The sequence below is a fragment of the Doryrhamphus excisus genome, chromosome 3 (assembly GCF_030265055.1).
Source record: "Doryrhamphus excisus isolate RoL2022-K1 chromosome 3, RoL_Dexc_1.0, whole genome shotgun sequence".
NCBI classification, from domain to species: domain Eukaryota; kingdom Metazoa; phylum Chordata; class Actinopteri; order Syngnathiformes; family Syngnathidae; genus Doryrhamphus; species Doryrhamphus excisus.
In genome coordinates, this window is record NC_080468.1 from 5,318,750 (window position 1) to 5,341,419 (window position 22,670).

Below are 22,670 nucleotides of genomic sequence, written 5' to 3' on the forward strand. Positions count from 1 at the left end.
CAGAAGCATACGCTGAAGAAGAGGAGGTCCGTCAAAGTTAACATTTTAATATCAAGCTAACAGACTTTCACTCCGCTATTTTTTTTTTTGTGACACTGCATCAACATGTGCACATCCCTGTTTGACAACAGGGACCGCTTTTCCTCTATTTGATGTCACCACCGGGCCCAGAATTTGCAAATTTAATATAATATAATAATCATTCATTTTCTACCGCTTATCCTAACGAGGGTTGCCGGGGGTGCTGGAGCCTATCCCAGCTGTCTTCGGACGCGAGGCGGGGTACACCCTGGACTGGTCGCCAGCCAATCACAGGGCACATATAGACAAACAACCATTCACACTCACATTCATACCTATGGACAATTTGGAGTCACCAATTAACCCAGCATGTTTTTGGAATGTGGGAGGAAACCGGAGTACCCGGAGAAAACCCACAGACACACAGGGAGAACATGCAAACTCCACATAGAGATGGCTTAGGTGGAATCGAACTCAGGTCTCCTATATGTGAGGCCTGCATGCTAACCTCTTCCACCCTGCAGCCCCTGTAGTTCATGTGTCTGACTTAAATTTTTGGAATGTGGGAGGAAACCGGTGGCCGCATCCCTCCAACATGCGTATGTGTGGTGTGGTTCTCCATGTGGTGTAATGTATGCAACACAACACATACTGTATTGTGTACAACATATTGAAAACTACATTAACATAATTGAACAGTTGTAGTACTTAGGTGTTCAATAGTGTTTAATGTGATTTATTACTTGCGCAAAGATCAGTATACTGTAGGTTTGGCAACCTGAGCATGGCCAGCTGATCTGAACTGAAATGATAAAGTCGGCCTTGGCCCTGTTTACCACACGAAAGCCTCTAAAAGGTCAAAGGGCATCTTGGCGGATACTGATTGCCTTGCCTGATTGTCATGTTGTCCTTCATGTTAGATCAAACAAATAACCTCAAACCATTGGTTTGTCGATATCTCCCTATTGAGCACGTATTAAAATGACTACTGGAGGAATCTTAGTGTCTAAACACAAAACACTTGTGTGACAATGTGAAATATTTAAGCACACATATTTGTTTTCATTTTTCTTTGGCTTTCTGTTTGTGATTACACCAAATCACAAAGTACCAAGGATGGCAAAGAGGGAAAGTATGACGACAACCAAACAACCTTTATCAAGACACAGCAGCAGTAAAAGCAGTGCCCAATTGTCTGTTCTGGGTGCTCAGTACAAGCAGTAGTATCCATGAAGTTAACCTTGTTTACAACTTTTTTTTTTTTGTAATTCAGCAATTCAGTCACTCCAGCTCACCTGTTACCCAGAACAAGAAAAGCAGGTGGAAAATGAATCAATAAAGGTTCAACTTCTTTCTACACATGTATACACTGTGTCTCTTAGTAATGTACTTTTTATGGTGGTTAGCTTCTTTTTATACTTAAGTTAAGAAAGCCAAAATCCTCAAACACTGCACCTATTTCACATGTCATCAAAAAGTCAGTTCAGCTTCTTTTTACACTTGTATGACTGTTAATGTTCAAATATTAGTTGAAACAATGCCTTCACAATATGACAGCTACAGTTTATATATGTATTAATTTATTATATTTGGGGTTTTTTTTTTTGTATTATGAAAAGTTCCACTTCCTGTCAACAAGCCAAATGGCGCTATAATACAAAAACAAAAACATGTTGTACTAACAGCCTAGTGCTATTGTCTCAGGATCATTTACCTGTTTTTACCTGTTTTATTTATCAAAATGGTCAAGATTGTAACTAAATAAATGAAAGCCTTGCATGATTGCAACTATTCCAGCAATGGCAGCAGACAGCGAGAGGTTCAAAAACAACAAAACCAGTTAACAGACAGTGTTCAACAGCTGTCACCAAACACACAAGATCACGTGTTGTTCTGTTATTTTCATGCACTTGGCTCTTCCTCCCTCGCTGTTTGGGCACATTTCAAGTCGTGCGTCCAGTGCAAAGGCCAGTCCTAGGGTAACACTAGGTCCCACTTATTTACCAAAGGTATAATTATTTACTCGGCTGGAGGCACAGATAAGGACACCTTAGCGTGCCTGTTATGACATAACAACTTGAAGGAATTACGAGGAAGTGTGAAGTTAAGTTAATAACAAGTATGACTTTTTAGTCTAAACATTATTTCTAATCTTCCATTCAAGTACAATCATTTCTAACTTCTGTACCAGTCAATTTAATCATTTGGAAAAGGTACCAACGGTAATACATCCTAAACGAGGTCAACCCAAAATAGTCACAGCATTTTAAATGTACACAGTATGGAGCATTTATGTGGAACATGGACCTAAAACTGAACAGTTGTTTTTGAAATAGGGTCTGTTCATTGGTGAGGGCATGTGGGTGTGGGTGGGTGTGCACTTGTGCATGCCTGCTCATTCGCTGCTTTTAGCTCCTCCTCTGCAAAAACAGATTGGTCCTCAGAGAGGAGCCTCCTCTTCTTTAAGATAAAATCAACAGAACAACCTGCAAAAAATGAATAATAACTTGAATGAGTTCCAAGCGACCCATTGCTCCACCTGAGGTCAATAGTCGATTGCTTTCAATATGCTGGTGCCTCATAAACAACAATGCAACATGTTCAACAGGCGTGATCACCGTAAAAGTCTGATATTGTCCGATATTGGCTTTTTTTGCCAAAAGCTGATATGCCGATATTGTGCAACTCTCAATTTCGGATACAGATATGTGTAACATGAAACATCTGAACACATACGTATGTGTTGTAGACAGCATTTTTTTTTTATATTGGTTTTCATTCATTCATTCATTTTCTACCGCTTATACTCATGGGGATCGCGAGTATGCTGGAGACTATCCCAGCTATCTTCGGGCAAGAGGCAGGGTACACCCTGGACTGGTTCCCCAGCCAATCACAGGGCACATATAGACAAACAACCATTCACACTCACATTCATACCTATGGACAATTTGGAGTCGCCAATTAACCTAGCATGTTTTTGGAATGTGGGAGGAAACCGGAGTACCTGGAGAAAACCCACACATGCACGGGAAGAACATGGAAACTCCACACAGAGATGCCAATCAAACCTAGGTCTTCCCGATCTCCTGACTGTGTGGCCCACATGCTAACCACTCGTCCACCGTGCGGCCTCCCTTTTTTATAATGTTCATTGTAAATTATGAACACTGGAGATGTTGTTGATTAGCAGACCACTTATTGAGTATCAAATCATTGGTGAGTATATTATATATTATATATATTGTGTTTTATGTTGTAGCTTTGTAGATTTCAAAGCACTTGTCCCTTACCCCTTGGTTTAGGTATGATTAGGACACCACTTGATTCTCATGAATGCGCAAAATCAAGGGGTAAGGATTAAGACAGGGGCCAAGGAGTAGAATTGGGATTCAGCCTATATTATTTCATGGTAATTAGCTTCTTTTTCCACTTGTACGACACTTGTCACCATTACATTTATGTGCTAAAGTGAGAAATATATAAGCTATGTCAATATGTGTTTAACTGTATACCGCTAAAGAGTGAAAATGGCGATTAGATGGTGGTCCAAAGCTTTTGCACATTGCTGCATATGAAACTGTGCAATGAATAGTCTATATTTCAAAGTCAACACCCATATTTGGAACTCTAAGTCTAACCCGGTGCTTTGCACACGCCCCTTGCCCAGCAGGTCAAAGACCTATTGCTTTTACATCTGTACTCAAAGCGCGCACAGCAGGGCTCAATCACAGTCTGACAGTGGTGCTCGAACGTGGTGCAAAGTTTGCAAGGAACAGGACACCCACCATGATGCAGCGCACCCTGTTTAGCCGGAGTGCAGGGCTTCTCGCACAGCAGGCTGCCTCAGCATCTGCTGGCCTCGACAGTCCACTAACTGCCAGGAGTGCGCCCCTGCTGCAACGCCTGGACCGCTCCATGTCGTCTGTCACTATGCCGCCACCGGCTTGCATGCTGCGGCCACTCGAGGCGCCTCTGCGTTATTTGTTCGGACCAGGACCCTCAAACATCCCCCCGCGTGTTTTAGCTGCTGGGGGCAAGCCGATAATTGGTCACCTGCATGCAGAAATGTATGAGGTAATGCATTTGTTTGGGGCTTTTTCAACACATTATAAGTCCAAGTAACTTTAAGAGGTGCACTACTTTGGGTCGATGCATGAAAATGCCCTAATTAAATTTAAATTGCATCCTAACTACCAAAAAAAAAAAGTTTGTTTTATGTGTTTGTGTGAGATCACAAATGACTAACTTTGTTGTTGTGATGTGTTTTTGTTAGATCATGAATGACATTAAGAAGGGGATCCAGTACGCCTTCCAGACACAAAACAACATGACAATTGCAATGAGTGGGTCCGGTCACGCTGCCATGGAGTGTGCGGTTTTTAACACTGTGGAGCCCGGGGAGAGTGTTCTCGTCGCCATTAACGGGATCTGGGGGGAGCGAGTTGCAGAAATCGCGGAAAGAATGGGTATGTCTTTACGCACGGATTTACGCACAGAGGTTATAGGTTATAGGTTATACATTTGCCTGGTCAGTGAATGCGGTTTCTAATCTGTAGGTGCAAATGTACATAGAATGGTGAAAACGCCAGGTGGATATTTCAGCAATAAGGAAATTGAACAGGTAAATATGATTTAACCTTGTATAAAGTGTTATAATAATAATTCCATGGATTGAAACTACATCCCCAATTGTTGTAGGCTATAGAGAAACACAAGCCGGTCCTGTTTTTCCTCACACATGGAGAGTCATCTGCTGGTTTATGCCACCCCATGGACGGCATCGGGGACATCTGCAGAAAGTGCGCCCCCAAGTTTATCTATTTCACTGCACAAGTCAGTTTTGAACTACCCAACTTTAATATCGTGTTATCTTTATAGACATGATTGCCTGTTCCTTGTGGACACAGTTGCATCACTTGGGGCAGCGCCTATTTTCATGGACCAGCAAAGTAAGACAGTGATGACAAACTTGGAACTTGAAAACATGTTTTCAAATTTAACCCGCCTCTTGTTTTGCTGGCAGACATTGATATCCTGTATACTGGCTCTCAAAAGGCCCTGAATGCACCGCCTGGCACAGCACCCATCTCTTTCAATGACAGAGCATGGTGAGGAAGAACTCACATCAACACAAAACTGCACCAGTAATTAAAAAAAAAACAATTAACATGCATTGTGTCTGTGTTAACCTCACACAGCCACAAGATGTTTAATAGGAAAACAAAACCCGTCTCCTACCTCTTTGACATGACGCATTTGTCCAACTACTGGGGTTGTGATGGAAAACCAGCCAGAATGTAAGCTTGATTGCAGTCTGACTTACATCATCTGAATGTATTCAGCACAGCTCAATGATCACTACCTTATTTATTTTTAGATATCACCATACTGGCCCAGTCTCTGGTTTCTTTGCCTTAAGAGAGAGTTTGGCAATTCTTGCTGAGAGGGTAAGGGGACACGACATCACTTCATTAATTCAAGACACAGATCGAGCTCCAATTTGTTCATAACCTTAATTAAATGATTTAAGTGGCATTTTAACACCCTTAACTGTCACTGAAGTGTGAAAATAATTTAAGTTGCTGACATTAAAACAAATAAACATTAAAACATTCACTCTTCATTCTAATGCATGCAGCTTAATTTTTACTGTATATCACATTTTGAACTTTTGGACTGAGGAGCCTGGTTAGAGATGCGTGTAACAAATAACTGGCTAGCTTAAGAAACAAACATAGGTTGGGCTACTGTAGTTGCTACTGTAGTTATATGAAAATAAGTTGGCTTTATGATCACTATATTTGTGGTGGCATGCTCCCAAAAATAACAAATTGAAAACCAAATAGCTCATCCTTTAGATGCTCACTGAGCTGAAATCTTTTGAGGCATACTTTCCCCAATATTTTGTGTGGCATTCAACATTCTATGTACTTCAGTGTATTAAAATCATACCTTTTTCAATTGTAAATCATTCACCTGACAATGCTATTAATAGTTTTTTTTTTACTTTGTATATTATACTTTCTATATGTATTCCTATTGTGGGTAACCTGAACAATGTCGCCCTCTAGGGGCTGGAGGAGTCTTGGAGGAAACACAAAGAGGTGGCAGCTTACCTGTACAGAGGACTGGAAGACTTAGGCCTCAAACTCTTCATCCCTGATAAGGTGAGCAGATAGACAAGCATTAACATTAATGAATGGTAATGATTTAATTTTATTTTGAACATGCATACAGGTTACATTGGAACACATTACACGTTACAATTCACAGTTCCACATGTCCACATCAATGGCTAAAACTATGTTTTTTTTGCACTTTCTGTATTCAACATGTGCCATTTACCAATTTTGAAATAGAACCCAATTTGAAATACCATAGGAAATACACAATGAACACGAATTAAGATGTATTATTGTATCGTTTATTACCTTGCTTCATCATTTCCGGTGTTGACTTTGTGAAATGCTCTGCAGGATTTGAGGCTTCCCTCAGTGACAACCATCGCCATCCCTGACGGCTATGACTGGAGACAGTTACTGGCATACATCATGAAGAACCACCAAATGGAGATGACTGGAGGCCTGGGCCCTTCCATTGGCATGGTGGGTATCCGGGCCTGTATAGTAAACAAGTGACTTGCATTGATTATTATTGCAATCTAAGATTATCTTCAATGACGAAGCAGTAGAGTTTAATAGCATCACTTCAGTTAACTTCTTAGTCACTATCAATCCACTTTCTGATGCATGCTACTTTCCATTAGGTGATGCGGATCGGACTGATGGGGTACAACTGTGAGAAGACAAACGCTGACATGGCACTGCATGCCTTGGCAGATGCTCTCAAAAACTGTAAAAAAAGCAAGGCTTAAAGAAGAAGATTCCCACTGACCACAGACAAAGGAAATATTCATGATAATAATGCATAATCTGTATTCGTGATTGTAAATGCGTTGCAAAACAGACTGTTTCTTGTTTGTGAGTAGTTTTGAACTTGACAACTAGACACCATGGTCTAAGCTGAATGCACTGATAGATGTCAATAAATGTGGATTGTTTTATCAATTGTTGGCCTCATTGTGTGCTAAAGTAAAAAGCCAGTTCAGAAACATTTACAACATTGGTTCCCAAAGTGGGGTATGCGTACAAGATACGGCTACTTTTCACATACAGGTATTTAAAACGCGTTCAAGTGCCCAAACTATATTTCCCATAATCCACTGGTGTGACCGTGCGGATGACGTCAGAGCCACAGCGCCGTAGAAAATCCGGTCTCTTGGCTGCAGTCGATTTACATAATGTCGTGTCCTGTAATGCATTCAGGTAGGACGATGTTTTTAATGTATGAATGTATAAAATAAGTTAAGTGCGATGTCCTCTCCATTTTAAGAGAATGACCACAGAGCTAAGATAGATTGGGGTGGCTCTGGGTAGGACACTGAAGCTAGTAAAGAATTTAAGCATTTCAAGTACCGTCCTCCTAACTCTTTTAAGTTATCTCATAGTTCCGATATACCTGGGAGCTTCTCCTCCTCAGACAATTATTATGGGTGATTTTTTAAAGGTAAAATTGTGGTTTCTACAGTAAACTATCGCAAGAGTCACCTCGTCAACCAGTCCAGTGCAACATTCTTCTTCTGTAGACCGGAAATGAGCCGCTTGTAGTCCGTCACCACCATCTGCTGGTAAAGCGTAGTATTGCAATACGTTACTGCACTGAAGCACTGTTTTATATACATTTTGCTTTCAAGTGAAGGTGTTAATACAGACAAACTATTTATTTTGACTTTTTAAATCTTTTTTAACTTTGGTATTATGTCATTTTATAACGAATTCTCTCTATCCTGTTGTGTTTTGTATTTAGTGGAGATGAACCCAGCCATCTTGCCTCTAGACTGGCTCATGGGTACATGGCAGTCTGATGAACCAGGGGAGGGATGCTTTCCCACCATCAAACCTTTCCGCTACTCAGAGATGCTTCACTTCAGCCATGTTGGACAACCAGTCATCAATTTCATGTAGGTTTTGACAGGTCTTGTGCATGCAAAGTTGCACACAAGGAACTGATCCCATATCTGATCCCAAAGCATCATGTTGGCAGCTGACTCTTTTCGTTCTGATAGGTTCAATGCCTTCCATGCAGACTCCAAGAAGCCACTGCACAGAGAGTGTGGTTTCATAAGAATGCAGCCGGGAACCAACAAAGTGGCTTTTGTTGTGGCACAGAACTCAGGTACTGGCTAACAGAGGTGTGGCCCCGAATCGCATGACTTGGACTTAAGTCACAATTATGATGATTTTGGATTCAACTTGACAATATCACCGAAGACTTGCAACTTGACTTGGACTTTGACATCAGTAACTTGGGTTTTGACTCGGACTTTAGTCTGATGACTTGAAAATACTTTTCAATGAATGTTGAGTGACATAAAAGGGCCGCATGATGGATGAGTGGTTAGCATGTTGGCCACCAAGTCAAGTCATATTGAGCCATATAGTGAACATTTTTGCAAATATAATGGAAAGTCGGTGCATAAACCATACAACGTTCAACGTTGTGTGTGAGCGTGTTTTTGTTTTGTTTTTTCCACAGGTCTGGTGGAGATTGAAGAGGGCGAACTGACAGGCCAGCAGCTGAACCTGCGGAGCCACTCTGTCGCCAGAATCTCCTTCGCCAAGGAGCCACATGTACAGGAGGTGCATATCTCATATGTATTGGGTCAACTGGGTGGGAGGCGACACATGAAAAAATCCTCCCATATTTTTTGTTTCAGATTTCCAGAGTGTTTCAGCTCAAAGCAGATGGTAAACTGGAACAGAGGGTCTCCATGGCAACAGACAACCAGCCACTGATAGAACACTTGCACATCACTTACGTACGGACATCTTGAGCGAAAAAGATGCATAAAGCAGAAACCATGATTAAATTAGCTAAATAGGAATCAGATGACATTAGGAGTTGGTTATTTTAACTCTTTTTTTTTAAATGTCATAGCATCATCTTTAAACTGCTCTGTGTAAATTGTCTTTTTGTGCATGCTTACTGTAAATCTTATCAAACACTGAATAACGTATGTTAAATTCCATATTCATCAAGTATAAAGATAGCTGATGGCTGAGTCTTGTGTACAGTGGATTTATTTTCATAGGGGTGCATTAGGGTGTCAATAAATTATGCTTTTGAAGTGAAATGGTTTAATTTAAGGTTTGCTGGTGAAAGCGAATTTGGTAATCAGATGCATCAAAACACAAGTTTTATCTTTTTGTACTCATTTGTATTGATTTGGTTGTTTTTCAGCTCATTTGTTAGCTATCCATCCATCAATTTTCTATACCACTTATCCTCAGTAGGTTTTCAGGCATGCTGGAGCCTATCCCAGCTGTCTTCGGGCGAGAGGCGGGGTACACCCTGGACTGGTCACCAGCCAATCACAGAGCACATATAGACAAACAACCATTCACACTCACATTCATACCTATGGACAATTTGGAGTCGCCCACACGCGGCCCACCTCCAGACATGCACACTCCACACCAAAGTTCTTCCTAACTATGAACCATATAAGGAAGTCTTAAAAAACAAGTCTTTTGAGCCATCACAAACTCTTTCAGGATTCACTTCCAAATGCACAAACCTCATTATATGAAACTTTGACATTGTTTAACATGAGAATACAATATTTCAGCTACATTTATAGGTAGATAGATTAGATCCCCTTCAAATGTTCAAAAACAACTGGAATCATTCAAAAAATACATAATACACCAGGAAATACATTTAGAATACAGCTCAATGGACAAATATTCACATAATGAATTAATAATTTATATATATTTAAATATTTGTTTGTTGTTTTTTTTCATCATGACCAGCGAGGCTCTGCCACATCTGCCTCCCCTGCCTGCACGTTACTCAACAACACAACAACAAACTAAATAACTTCCAGTTTAACACCCATTAAGGTGGGATATAAATGAGAAAATCATTTAAAAAAGTAGGACTTTGTGATTTATTGCAGAAAAAAAAAACATTCATACACACATAGATCGACACTGTAAAAAGAAGGAAAGAAACAAGTAATATCACACCCGCATTCTGACAGTTTTTCATACTGCAATGGCTTTAATTATTGAAAAAATAAAATCATAAATATTATCTATTTACAGATTAAAAGTTAAGGAAAACACACCAATGAAATATGCACACAAGTCCTCTGTGCAGAAGTGCTTTGGCCAAAACACTGGACCCTGAAAGACCAATCCAGCATTTCTTGGTGAAATTTTGATGGATTACAGCCATTAGATGGAAGCAGGAGATATTATTAATATTGCAGCGTGCTGAGGTGTAAAGGCCTCAGTTAAATACCTCTTTGCCACATCTCAATGCAGCGCTCCACCACGTGACTTCATACATGAACAGTATTTGTGTGGAAAAAGCACTTGTTCCATCACCTTACGAGTTGTTCGCTCCCACTGCGACTACCCTTTGGATGAAGCGTAATCACGAGCAGAGTCATGTGACAGAAGCCAAAAGATGCTGATGACACATTTGTCAATGTCCAATCAGCAACAAGTCAAATCACCCGGGCCGGATGTCTTTTATTGGCATGTGGCATCAAAACAATAAAGATTCCATAGGCGGCGTGGGTCAATGGTCCTTCATGATGTATACGTACATCATGGTGAGGAAGTAGCGCAGAGACTCCAGAGCGGAGGAAAGCCAGTGGTGTTCAGGACTGAGGTCCTTCTTCACCACGCATTTTGTCATGTCCACCTGCAGCAGACACATAAATTAGTACAGTTCAACTGGAACTCCAAGGGAAAAAAACATTTTTAAATAAGGCAGTTATGGAGGTCAAATCATGACAATCATGACTTTTAAATTGTGATTTGTCATGACCACATATTTCTTTCCCTTTTCTAATGAGACAAAACCTGTGAGTATGAGCTAGCTAACAATGCACCTCATTGGGAGGTACCTACAGTATTTCAACTAACAAAAACCTAACAACGTTTTATCATTTGATATACATCCATTCCGTGATCATGCATTATCAAGTAGTTTGATGATAGTTATAGGTTATCACATGGTTTGTCTGGTATCAGGCCAGGTATCATGCCCCCAAGTGTCAGTATCAGCCCGAGACCGAAGGTGATGATCTTATTATCACGTACTATTTAATCAAAAGACCATTTTGTTTCCAGAATTTGATTTGAGAGAATCAGGCTCGTATTCATCCCCATTTTCTTTTCTGATTGATAAAATAAACATAGACACGTATTTGTCTAACTCAGGCGGGGGAATACTTTCTACCAGTCTTCGTTCGTTCTTGCAGTTGATGAGCCATTCAGAAAAAAGCTTGAGGTCGCCCTTGGTTTCCGACTTGTATTTGCATTTTTAGTTTTTTCAATCATTTCAAGAGTGTCCTCCTCATTAATGGTGATAAAACGTTCCATTTCTAATATTCTGTTTGCTATTTTCCCCATTTGTCTTTCGCCGGGAGTGTCAACCGCTGACATGTTGACAGAGCACAGATGGCAGCAAAACAAACGCTGTGTGTTCACGCTCGTGCGCTGTTCTCTGATTGGTTGTTTCACGGGCACGATACCAGAGCAGCGCGCTCTGAGTGGACAGCTACGGAGGCTGATACTGGACATGGTTAAACTCTATATTGCCCTGGGCTTTGACACAGTATCATTTCGGCCTTTCCCGTATCATTCATGGGTACAGGGACAATTAATACTGTAGTATGTGATAATTAGAGGTTTCACATGGTTTGTCTGGTATCAGGCCAGGTATCATGCCCCCAAGTGTCAGTATCAGCCCGAGACCGAAGACCGATACCAGACAAACCATGTGATGATCTTATTATCACATACTATTTAATCATGAGCTTATTATCACGTACTTTCGTTTTTCCATCATGTAACGTCGGGAGTGTCAACCGCTGACATGTTGACAGAGCACAGACGGCAGCAAAACAAACGCTCGTGCGCTGATCTCTGATTGGTTGTTTCACGGTCACGATACCAGAGCAGCGCGCTCTGAGTGGACAGCTACGGGGGCTGATACTGACATGGTTAAACTCTATATTTTATCAGTATCACTGTCCTGGGCTTTGACACAGTATCATTTCGGCCTTTTCCCGTATCATTCATGGGCGGTTTCTAGGGTACAGGGCCAATTAATACTGTAGTATGTGATAACATGTAATACAGTATCATACCATATTTTCATGATTTAAAACATTACCAAAACTTCTTTCCTAGGCACATTGATTTGACATCCTAGACCAGGAACTGATGCGACTTCGGTCAACAACAGCAGCATAGAAACAGCATGCTTGAATTTATGCTTTTTTTTTTTTAAATGTTGAATTATTTTGAAAAGACTCCACACAGTAATGCACCAGTAAGGATGAGCAGACATGATATAAGACGACATGCATCACTCACCCAGCCTCCTCGTCTCTTCAGCCAATGAGTCAGGTACTTGCGAACAAACTGCCCCAGACTGTCCACGATGATGTGAACAGTACTCACATAGCCTTGTCTGACACAGTCCACCGCCAAGGCTCCGGCTACTGCGTACATGGAGACCACCTTGCCCCACGTTATACCTGCAGTAGCGACACGGGAATGAAGAGTCACTTATATGAACAAACAGTACGAGGCAGCAAACCGGTGTTAACTACAAAGTTCACAATTTAATTAAAAAGAAATATACTAGATATTGGCTTTCTTACCAATGTCACTCAGCACTATAGTGACTAGGAGTAACTTTTACTGAGGTGTGATACTAGAGCATTGTATTGTATTGAAGGACGACGCCTTGCTTTATGTCTTGTCCACCATGACAGGTTAAACTTTCACATTGTTTCCCGTTTTGCTCTTGTTTTGGTTTGCTGTTTGGAACGATGTGCAGCTACTTTGCAGTCACTGGAAAACACATGCAGGGGTACCTGTTTCTCATTTGCCGTCAGTGCTGCTATTTAGGTGGAGCTGCTTTAACACTTTGCAATCACTAACAATTTCACATTTACAATCTGAAGGCGAAAGGTAGAAATAATGCTATACAATGATGTATTTTGTTAAATATCTAAGAGCAAAAATAATAATAATAATGATCCTAAGTGACCTCTGTTGGAGTGATTACTTAATACTTTTTAAATGGGTGTCATGTCTTATAGATTGTCATAGATTGCCTACCGCATAGGATTATATCCATTTCTAGCATTCGTAACTATACAACTTGGTCCCATACTAAATGAACTCTGGTGAAAATATAGCATAACATAATATAGCATATAGTAAGCATAACAGCAAAATGTGCGAGCGCCTGGGGGCCCGGCACGGCCCATCCTGAAGAAGCCAGGGTGCATTGCATTTTGGGTGGCGGTCAAGGGTGGGCACCGGGGTGGCCTGGTCTTTGGCGGTTCTGGAGGGGCTGGACCTTGTTCTACTCTGGAGATGCTGGAGGGGAGAGGCAGTGATCTGGTGTGAGCTTATTAATAGCCCCATAGCTTGGAGGTTGGAGGGTAATTTTCCTACGCCTTCAGGTTGGGGACACCCTAAGCCACAAGTCTATGATTGTCTTTGTAGTCGTATCATCAGCCCCAAACCCGATGGTGAACACCAGAGGTCAGGGCTGCCGTCAAGCTGAATGAGTCCTATTGAGCATGTATGGCTTGTGGGACTCCTGAAGCAGCTGACGGGTATCGTCAGGCACAGCAGCACACAGCTTTGGCGGCAGTCCGGGCAAAAACTCGGGTGTGGGGGAGTTCAGTGAGGTCATAGAGCACGACTTTCAGTCTGCCTCAAGGAGATTCTGGCAAACCGTCCGACGCCTCAGAAAGGGGAAGCAATGCCCGGTCCACGGGGGCCTGCTGACCTCGACTGAGGATGTGATGGGACAGTGGAAGGAACACTTTGAGGCCCTTCTAAATCCCCCCCCGACATACCAGAGTCAGAGGATATGTACATGAACATTTCCATCACCATGGCAAAGCTACGGGGGTGGCCTGAATTCCTCAAGGCTCTGGATGTTGAGGGACTGTCTTGGCTGACACGTCTCTTCAACGTTGCGTTGAAGTCGGGAACAATATCTTTGGATTGGGAGAGGAGGGTGGTGTTTCCCCCTTTCAGAGTAGCCATCGCCACTGTCTACTCTGTGGGTGAGCCCCATTTTGCACTGATTTGTTTATATTTGTCAACCAAACGCCTCAGCAACTCAGCAAACGCCGCTACCCGAGCACTTTTATTGGTGACTTTTTTTTCCCCAAATTGAGAAAATTGTCCGTGTCAGTCGTCGTTGGCTGTTCATTTTGTTTAAAACCAAAACATTCCCACACTTTACACTGTGTAAAATCGCTTTTGTGTTGTCATTCATGTTTGCGTATGCTGCTAACGGAGCTAACTGCAGCTCGGGTTGTGGCTACCGTAGCTAGTAGCCCCGCCTCCACAAAAAGGCTGAATGAGATGACAGCCCACTCTCACCATTCATTCCACTTATAGAACCAATGAGCACAAACAGATGCAGAATGAACCCTCTTGTCAGCCAGCCTGTGTGTCACACGCATGTACAGTATACATGCATATCAGGGGTGATCAAAGAGAACTTACTAACAGTGGTAATTAAAAAATACAACAGAACAGATAAATATCCAACAATGAACTACCATTCTATGTGGGTACCAACGACTAAGCGCTAACACATTGTGTTAAATTAACCCATGATGTCATCCCCCACTGTAGCCCTCCACCACAATTAATCAAAATATGCATAAGAGCTATTCTCTCTCTAGATTCTGTTAGCAATTTTTGTTGCCATCATAGACTCAGTGGGATTAATGGCATTAACCTCCTTGAAGGCTTGCATCATCACCATCCCAGCCCTAACGGAGTACCACAGCACCTATAAAGAGGACGGCCTGAGCCTGAGGCGAGCTTTAACAAGATAAAGTGTCTGTGGTAGCTGTCAGAGCTCGACATGTCCTCCTCCCTTTACTGAGAAGCTCACCAAAAATAGAGGCGATTGTCAGGGATAACTGGAGGAGAAGGCGGAAAGAAGATAAATGGAGGAGCAGCTTGTAATGTGTCAATGTGGGGAAACCACAGGGTCTTTATGAGTATATATGGTATTGATAGATAACGCTGAAAGAAATCCATGTACTTTTTTTTTTTCCCCAAACAGAGGAGCCTTAATTCATGAGGCATACTGAGCCAAAAGGCTTATGTGAATTTCCGTCTATTTATATCCACTTGTCAAAGTATGTTGCTCTTCACCAGGAATCCCACGCCACTTCCAAAAATGTGCACATCCTTGAGACGTCCCCAAAAAAGGCAGGAAAGTCAAACGGAGCTTGCGAGTCTATATTTAAACTTTCCTGGCGAATGGACATGTTCAACAAAAAAAGTGTCCAAACTACTTATCATGGATGTTTTTGCCTTCTTCTTTTGTGGACACTTGCCGGATGTGATGATTCAGAGCTGTCGTCATGGCAACCACACAAAGATCGATTATCCTTCCCAACACCCAAAAATTATGCAGCAAGTCCTTTGGTTACTATATGGTTATTTAACAATGAGCTTCTAATACAACACCCACCTTCTCTGGTTAAAAAAAAATGAAAAAAACAGCAGAGTTCTCCTGCTTGAGGACGTTTTTAGCATTTTTGCAGCAAATTCCTTGGACATAGCAGAGCGGTATTAGATAGAAGATCTTAGACTAATACTTTTGTAGTCGGCCCTTCAAAAGCGCAAGGGATATTTTACTCGCATTTTTTGAAGTCAGTCCTTAAAAGGGGACCTATTATGCTATTTTTTTTATGCTATTGAGTTGTGGACTCCTATAGAACAGCGACACACGATAACCCGCACAAAAAGCTTTATAGATCTTCCAGAATCTGCAACTATTCCAGCTGTATTTCCTTAGCTTTCCAAAACGGTATATTTTAATTTGTCCCACCCACGGGTCATCTCCGGGCACGCCCACTGTCCTGTGATTTGTCACACTCCATGCCAACAGTGAAATCTTCACAGTGCAGCAGAGCGGGTTGGGGGGGGTTAGGTCTACAGTCTGCATTTGGGAACACCCATATAAGGAGTGATGGTGTTAGAAAAAAACTGTCTGAAACAGAGTGTTCAGAGTCATCCCAAACTTCTTTCAGGGCTCACTTCCAAATGCTCAAACCTCATTATCAGAAACTTTGGCATAGTTTACGATAAAACAACATCCTAACAACATTTATAGGTCAGAAAAGCAGAAAGAGCACAATATGTCCCCTTTAAAAATATCAGTGCTCCTGTCATGTAGGACAGCTAAAACATTGGTAGCTCCTCTGTATTGTACCTGTGGAGAAGATCTCTGTTGCCACGCCGATGAAAGCATCCGAAACCATGTTCTCCATGGCAACAGAAATGTTGAGCTGACGGGCGACGTTCCTGTACAAACTGGGCAGTATGCACTCCAGCTCATCACCTAGGTAACAAGAGGAACCCATAGACAAGAAAGAAGATGATGTTTAATATGAATGGATGACAAACAATCATAACAATGCAAATTGACATTCTTCTTCTTCTACCTGCCTTTATAGAGATGATACTACTGACACTATTATATACTGTATATACACCTAGCATTGCATTGCATTTGAATGCATCAAAAAGAAGACTGTGTGTGAGTGAGAGGAAGAAAACCTCTGACTCGCTTAGTTGGGGAGAAGTCGTTTAGCCACCTGTTTGGTTTGCAAATATAATATAAATCTCTAGAAGTTGAATATAAGACGACTCAAATTTTCAAGAAAAAACAGGAAATAGTACCGTCTTATATTTGGGTCAATATGGTATTTTAGCATACAACTGACCATTAAAGCAGGTTGACAGCAATGATAACCACAATTCTCCTTTGTACATAGCATCAATAAGATGTAGTGTAAGAAACGTAGTGTCTTTCAATCTTACCGAGACAGAGAAGCACAAACGAGACCTCGGTAAGAGCAGAGTTCGAAGGCTGTAGATTGAGTTCACTTTTGGACCATCCCAGTCCGTTCTGGTTGAGCCTGGAGACAAGGTAGTCCCGACACAAGGCTTTGGACTGGGACACCAACTCGTTGTCGGTCAAAGATCGGTCAAATACTTCCAGGACCTCTGCTGCAAACACTGAAGACTTGCGTAAAACGTCCATGACCTCCAGCAGTGGATCTGGGTCTGGTACTGTCCCGCGTCGTCAAGTGTGTCTCTCAGGCGAAAGATTTAAAACAACTGTGAGGATTAATAGAAGCATAGATAATTTGTCTCTAATAATGAGCATTTAAAAGCAAGGACACATGAGGTCACACCTCATGCTTGCACTCTAGCTGACAGTAGACGCTTTATTTGAAGAATAATCACACATAACGACATTCAGAGTGACAAATTTGAGCAGAAACTTACATAAGAATAATGCTGTAGGCGTTATTATTGTGAGTCACATGGTCAAGATACAGCTCCATGTCTTACATTATGCAACACTGATATCACAAGACTGTGTTATTTACGTATTGGATGAATAATAACGCCACTGAAATCACATTATAAAGTTGAGGGGTTACAAATAAACGTAGTAAATGGATGTTGAATTGTATAGCAGGAGGTAAGTAGCACGCTTACCTTACACATTCTCAGATGTCCCGTGCTGTTATTTGCATTCACTGCAACGAACCTTTGCTGGCGTTTGTAGCCAAATAATAATGAAAATAACAGTCAAAACGCCAACGGTAGAAGCCGCGCTTCGCTAGAGCTCATATCCAGAAGGGTTCATGCCGAGTTTCCGCGTAAACCCCCTGCAGCACACCAGCTTGCCTTGCCTGCTTGGCGCCTACCTGTTGTTCCACCTTGCAAGCAGGGTGCGCTCCATTCACTGACAGGAAACCGCCGGAGGGACCGGTCGGGCCGCCCATCCCACAAACAAGTCCATCCCCTTCGGGCGGGGATAATCATGGTACAGTCCCTTTGGACTGTGAAATTAACAGTTGTTTTACTGTAATTAAATAGTTTTTCTTTATGTAACTGTTCCCTGCTGTTATCAACGGCGGTGCTCACTTAGTGCTCATTAAACCGATTACATTTAGCATGCACGCGTTTATACGTAACGTTACTGTATGTTTAACTTTTGTTATTAGGTACGCTGGAGTCTATCGAATTTGAATAAATAATTAAAAAATATTTATATTGGTAAACGATTAAAACATCTTATCAGAAAGCTTTGTTCCTTCGTGAGTCCGCTGCGCATGTCCGGATCAGCCAATGTAATGAGTGACTGGTGTTCAGCAGTCGGGGGCGGGGACAGAGTGACACCGAAGCAGTCCCGGATTCACACATCAACGGAGGAGGCAATTATGTCACAACATGAACAATCCCAAAAAATGGCTGTTTTACATGAAAATATAAATGTATGTACAAATACTCCACACTCAACCACACTCTTTATTGCTCTCTGGTTCTACCATATCTTACTTATTGTGTGGAAATATGGGGTAATAACTACTCGCTAAATGTACTGCAAAAAAGGACAGTAAGGATAATTCACAATGCAAACATACTATCTCCTTATTTCTAAAATCACAAATACTTAAATTTGCTGATATAGTTAGTTTCCAAATAGCAAAAATAATGCATAAGCTAAAAATAACCAATAACCTAAAAATGTCATCCAATACTTCTCTACAAGAGAGGAGAAATATGATCTCAGGGAAGAACTACATTGGAAACACTAGGACTGCGTTAAAACACAATGGCTTTTCAGTATGTGGAATCAAACTATGGAATGGATTGAGTAAGGAAATCAAACAATGCACAACGATGATCCAATTCAAGAAACAATACAAGCAGTTGATATTTGCTAAATACAAGGATGAAGAGTCTTGAACCAGTCATGATGTGCTTTACATATCACTATATTGACACTTACTATGGTACCCATTATGTCATTGTATGGTCATATCACCTCGTACTTCAGTACGTGACAAAAATAAAATAAAATAAAAACTTTAACTATATTAGGAAAGCAGAGAGTGAACAAATGTAACAGTTACTGTAAAAGTACCAGATGGAGGGGTAGGATTTAATAAGCTTTGCTTCTTCCTACTCCTTTTGGACATGTGGAACTGTGAACTGATTATGTGATGCACTCAATTGTAATCTGATGCATGTTCAAATGAAATAAAACCATTACCATTACAAATGTAACACCATGAACAATGTAAAATTTCCACATTTGGAATTGCACACCTGTGAGTGTGCATTTGGGTTGAAAAAAATATATATTATGTTGTTGGTAGCAATTAAGATGGGAGGGCAAGGTGAGGAGCGGAAAGTAGCAAGCGTGGAGACATGAAAGTGGATGAGCATGGTAGAGTTGCTGGTCCAATAAGAATAAAAATCCATAAGGTGATAAAGGTGGAGTGGTATGCTTTCTTTGTAAGAAGCTAACATTAGTCGTCTTTTTCAAAGACAATAACTCATCGCCAAACTCAACTTCAGCAGAAAACCCAGTGTATGAGTAAGTCTGCAACCGACAGGATGACAAATGTTGCCAAGTGGATATCGATGAACTGCAGGAAGACAAGGGGTTAACAGAGGTGTTGCAAACTGCGCCCAATGACCCATTATACAAGCCACCATGCAGGATGACAGTGATGACTAACATCAGCAAGATGTACAAAGGTGAACAACAAACTCAAGATTTGAATTGTAACAATCCGGACTCAAATACAGCAGTGTAAATGGCGAGGACCGCATCAAATGATATAAGTCAATATTTACATTGTCTATGACTGACTAGGTTGAGGCAGCGGTACATATTATTGTAGCGCTTGCTGACGTGCTTAAAACCCTCCCAAACATACATGGAATCTTGTTTTGGCTCTCTGTCCAAACAAAGTGATGGAGATGCCAGATTCCAACAATGTCAGTGTCAGTGAGGGCAGTTTATGAGCTGGATGACCATGTGACATGCGTTAAGTAATCCTGAGTCATGCCTGTGTGTCCATTCATGAATCCTACAACCAGGTGACCTTGCCATAATTGGCTAATTGACAACGAATGGTAATCCTTGAGCTCTGTTTATTATCTGCTTAGTCTGTTTAGCACTGTGGATGGCATGCAACGTCAAGTTGCTGTATTTAAGCATTTCATTTTCTGTTGAATTGGCAAAAAAAAAGTTGATGTGTTGTGTCACAGGACCAGAGAGGAAAACACAGCTTGTTTTAGTGCAAACCAATATTGGGGCTGGAAAACAGCTGACTAGTAGTTTGTGCACACATTCAACAGATGCCTGCCATTTTTCTAGATAGATAGATGGATCTCCTTTTCCCATCGCTGGCGCAGTGACCAAAAAAAAATAGGGGAAAAAAATAAATATAAATATTTCAGTCAAACTTGAAGTTAATAAATAAAATTGAATTTGTCCTCATACCCTTGTGTGTAGAATAAATGAATGTATAAATAAATGAAAATGAAACAATAAATTAGAACAAAAATATATTTAAAATCGTTGAAATAAAAAACATTTTAACATTTAAACATGTTTTTGGTATGGAGAATATGAATGAACAATTTTATTGTGGTTTTTACACATTACGTTATCCTGTTGCTCATGTAATTATGCATTTCTTTTTTTTTAATAAAACCCATTTGCTTGGTGTGACTGGTTTGTAAGAGTGAGAGCGCCATATTTTTCCGTGTATGTTAAAACTGGACAGATAATAAAATATACTTTCAGTTGGTGAAATGAAGGAGCTCATCAGTATCCCATTCACAAATTAAGATTAAGATATTAAGATTAAGATTAAGATATGCCTTTATTCGTCCCTCAGTGGGGAAATTTGTATTGCACAGCAGCAAGAGTACAGAGTCAGTTAAGCAGTACAAAATACACAATATAGAAAAATAAACAATATAAACAACCCAAGTATTAACAAAAATCAACAGTTTTTCCCAGAGTTATATACAATACAGTATGTAGATAATATGAAACGAGATGAGATATATGACCAGTCTATACACTGAGATCTTGTTAGGGAGTTAATATGAGGCATTATGGAAATACTTCACATAGAACTTAGTATATTGCATTTAGAGCCCTTAATATTGCACATGGAGGTTGATCAGATATTGCACAGTGAATGGGGTCTGGAGTAACTATACTGAATATAAAAAATAAAGTATTACACAGATGTACATAGTGGTGTAGAAGTCTATTGGGAGCAGTGCTGGTTGTACAGCCTGACAGCTGCAGGAAGAAAGGACCTGCGATATCGCTCCTTCACACACTTGGGGTGAAGCAGTCTGTCGCTGAACATAAATATTAGCTCCCTTGTTGACAAGAATAACCTTAATGATTTCATTGACTTATAATTGTCATTACAGATTATAGCAAAGGAACAAATGTTTTCAGGGAATACTCCTTCTCACCCCTCTCCAGGGGTCAATACTGTGAAACTCAATTGTTACCTATGCTAATGTGATGAGTTTCAACCCTTTGAGAGGAAAAAGTCCAGGGTTTGAAGTTCAGTCATTATATGCAAATAGGACTGTACATACAATTCATCATTCCAACCATCAACTTCAATTATTATTGTTTGACTTTTCATTAAATTCAGTGCATGCGTTGATTTGGGTCTCCATGTGCTGTCAAACTACATAAACAGACAACACCGACACACCTCCCGCTTGCACTCTCGTGCGTGGATTCCTTTCATGCTTGGTGACTTTACTAGGTCAATTTTTTTTTGGAGGCCTCACCCCCCTTGGGGAACAGGTCCAACCAGAGGCGTGGGGGAGCTCGTCACCGGCTTGGACAGGAACCTTGAGCTCCCATGTTGCATTGCTGTAAGGGAAGGGCCATATGCAACACTCAGTCACCTTTGGTCCATTTTTAGTTGGAGGAAGTGATGTTGAACTTTTACGGCTTTTTTCTTTAGAATAGGACACTGTCTTCATCACTGCAAAAGCTACAGTATATCTATTCTACATATTCTATATTCTTTTCTTTTTCTTTTTTTACTGCCACTTAAACACAGGAAGTGAACAAATTATCATTACATTATCATGTCATTTTTGAGATATAGAGAAGAGGCAGGATTAAATTAACTGTGTTTCTTCCAACTCCTTTTCTGACATAAACAATTGTGCAGAACGTTTCAGAATGCAACTTGTTAATCATGGCCAAAAAGTGAATAATTTTTTGGCACATTTTTTCTTTTGTTTTATGAAAAAGAAGAAAATTTGTGTTTCCTGTATAAAAAATGTTGGGGTTTTTTTCCCTTTTTTTTTGGAAAAGCAAAAAAAAAAACTTATTTACTAAACTTATTTTTTCAGTAAAGTAAAATTTTATTCTACTTTTCAAAGATTTTATTTCACAAATAAAAATCAGATTTTTTGGTCCCAGTAAAATGTTACCCTTTTGTCTTCTTATGGTTAAAAGTTTATACATTTTTTTATACAAAATTGGGTTTTGTTTGTAAAAAAATGATTTAATGTCAGTTAAAACAATTATTTTTCAGTGAAGTCAAATTTGATTTAATTTTTTAAGAAATTTTATATCTTTTTTCCCCTACTAAAATACGTTGGGATTCGTTTTCAGTAAAATTGTGTGTGTGTTTT

The 22,670-nt window shown here is 40.5% G+C and overlaps 3 protein-coding genes across 3 annotated transcripts; 2 read left to right on the forward strand and 1 right to left on the reverse strand.

Moving 5' to 3' along the window:
- The first annotated feature begins 3,739 nt into the window (after window positions 1-3,739).
- agxtb (alanine--glyoxylate and serine--pyruvate aminotransferase b) lies at window positions 3,740-7,091 on the forward strand. Its single transcript, XM_058068901.1, has 11 exons — window positions 3,740-4,098; window positions 4,298-4,490; window positions 4,581-4,645; window positions 4,723-4,823; window positions 4,903-4,973; window positions 5,048-5,132; window positions 5,223-5,321; window positions 5,402-5,471; window positions 6,096-6,191; window positions 6,501-6,629; window positions 6,791-7,091. The coding sequence occupies exons 1-11, from the start codon at window positions 3,811-3,813 to the stop codon at window positions 6,896-6,898; spliced, it is 1,305 nt and encodes a 434-aa protein (XP_057924884.1). The 5' UTR covers window positions 3,740-3,810; the 3' UTR covers window positions 6,899-7,091.
- An 82-nt stretch (window positions 7,092-7,173) lies between these two features.
- Window positions 7,174-9,206, forward strand: thap4 (THAP domain containing 4). Its single transcript, XM_058068905.1, has 5 exons — window positions 7,174-7,349; window positions 7,891-8,044; window positions 8,150-8,259; window positions 8,620-8,723; window positions 8,801-9,206. Exons 1-5 carry the CDS (start codon window positions 7,325-7,327, stop codon window positions 8,915-8,917), a joined length of 510 nt encoding a protein of 169 aa, XP_057924888.1. The 5' UTR covers window positions 7,174-7,324; the 3' UTR covers window positions 8,918-9,206.
- Window positions 9,207-9,294: 88 nt separating this feature from the next.
- On the reverse strand, window positions 9,295-18,304 carry bokb (BCL2 family apoptosis regulator BOK b). The gene is made up of 5 exons (XM_058068903.1): window positions 17,676-18,304; window positions 16,989-17,288; window positions 16,378-16,506; window positions 12,483-12,646; window positions 9,295-10,800 (listed from the first exon to the last, which is right to left on the reverse strand). The coding sequence occupies exons 2-5, from the start codon at window positions 17,209-17,211 to the stop codon at window positions 10,675-10,677; spliced, it is 642 nt and encodes a 213-aa protein (XP_057924886.1). The 5' UTR covers window positions 17,212-17,288; window positions 17,676-18,304; the 3' UTR covers window positions 9,295-10,674.
- Between the last annotated feature and the right edge of the window lie 4,366 nt (window positions 18,305-22,670).

What these genes read in the sequence shown, in the direction of transcription:
- agxtb (XM_058068901.1), top strand. Translation starts at nt 3,811, where the DNA reads ATGATGCAGCGCACCCTGTTTAGCCGGAGTGCAGGGCTTCTCGCACAG. An exon ending in TATTTTCATGGACCAGCAAA is followed by an intron (nt 4,974 to 5,047) that starts GTAAGACAGTGA and finishes TTTTGCTGGCAG; the next exon opens with ACATTGATATCCTGTATACT. An exon ending in TGGGCCCTTCCATTGGCATG is followed by an intron (nt 6,630 to 6,790) that starts GTGGGTATCCGG and finishes ACTTTCCATTAG; the next exon opens with GTGATGCGGATCGGACTGAT.
- thap4 (XM_058068905.1), top strand. Translation starts at nt 7,325, where the DNA reads ATGTCGTGTCCTGTAATGCATTCAG. An exon ending in CAACCAGTCATCAATTTCAT is followed by an intron (nt 8,045 to 8,149) that starts GTAGGTTTTGAC and finishes TCGTTCTGATAG; the next exon opens with GTTCAATGCCTTCCATGCAG. An exon ending in TGTTGTGGCACAGAACTCAG is followed by an intron (nt 8,260 to 8,619) that starts GTACTGGCTAAC and finishes TTTTTTCCACAG; the next exon opens with GTCTGGTGGAGATTGAAGAG.
- bokb (XM_058068903.1), bottom strand. Translation starts at nt 17,211, where the DNA reads ATGGACGTTTTACGCAAGTCTTCAGTGTTTGCAGCAGAGGTCCTGGAA. An exon ending in GTTTGTGCTTCTCTGTCTCG is followed by an intron (nt 16,507 to 16,988) that starts GTAAGATTGAAA and finishes CTTGTTACCTAG; the next exon opens with GTGATGAGCTGGAGTGCATA. An exon ending in AACAGAGATCTTCTCCACAG is followed by an intron (nt 12,647 to 16,377) that starts GTACAATACAGA and finishes TCGCTACTGCAG; the next exon opens with GTATAACGTGGGGCAAGGTG.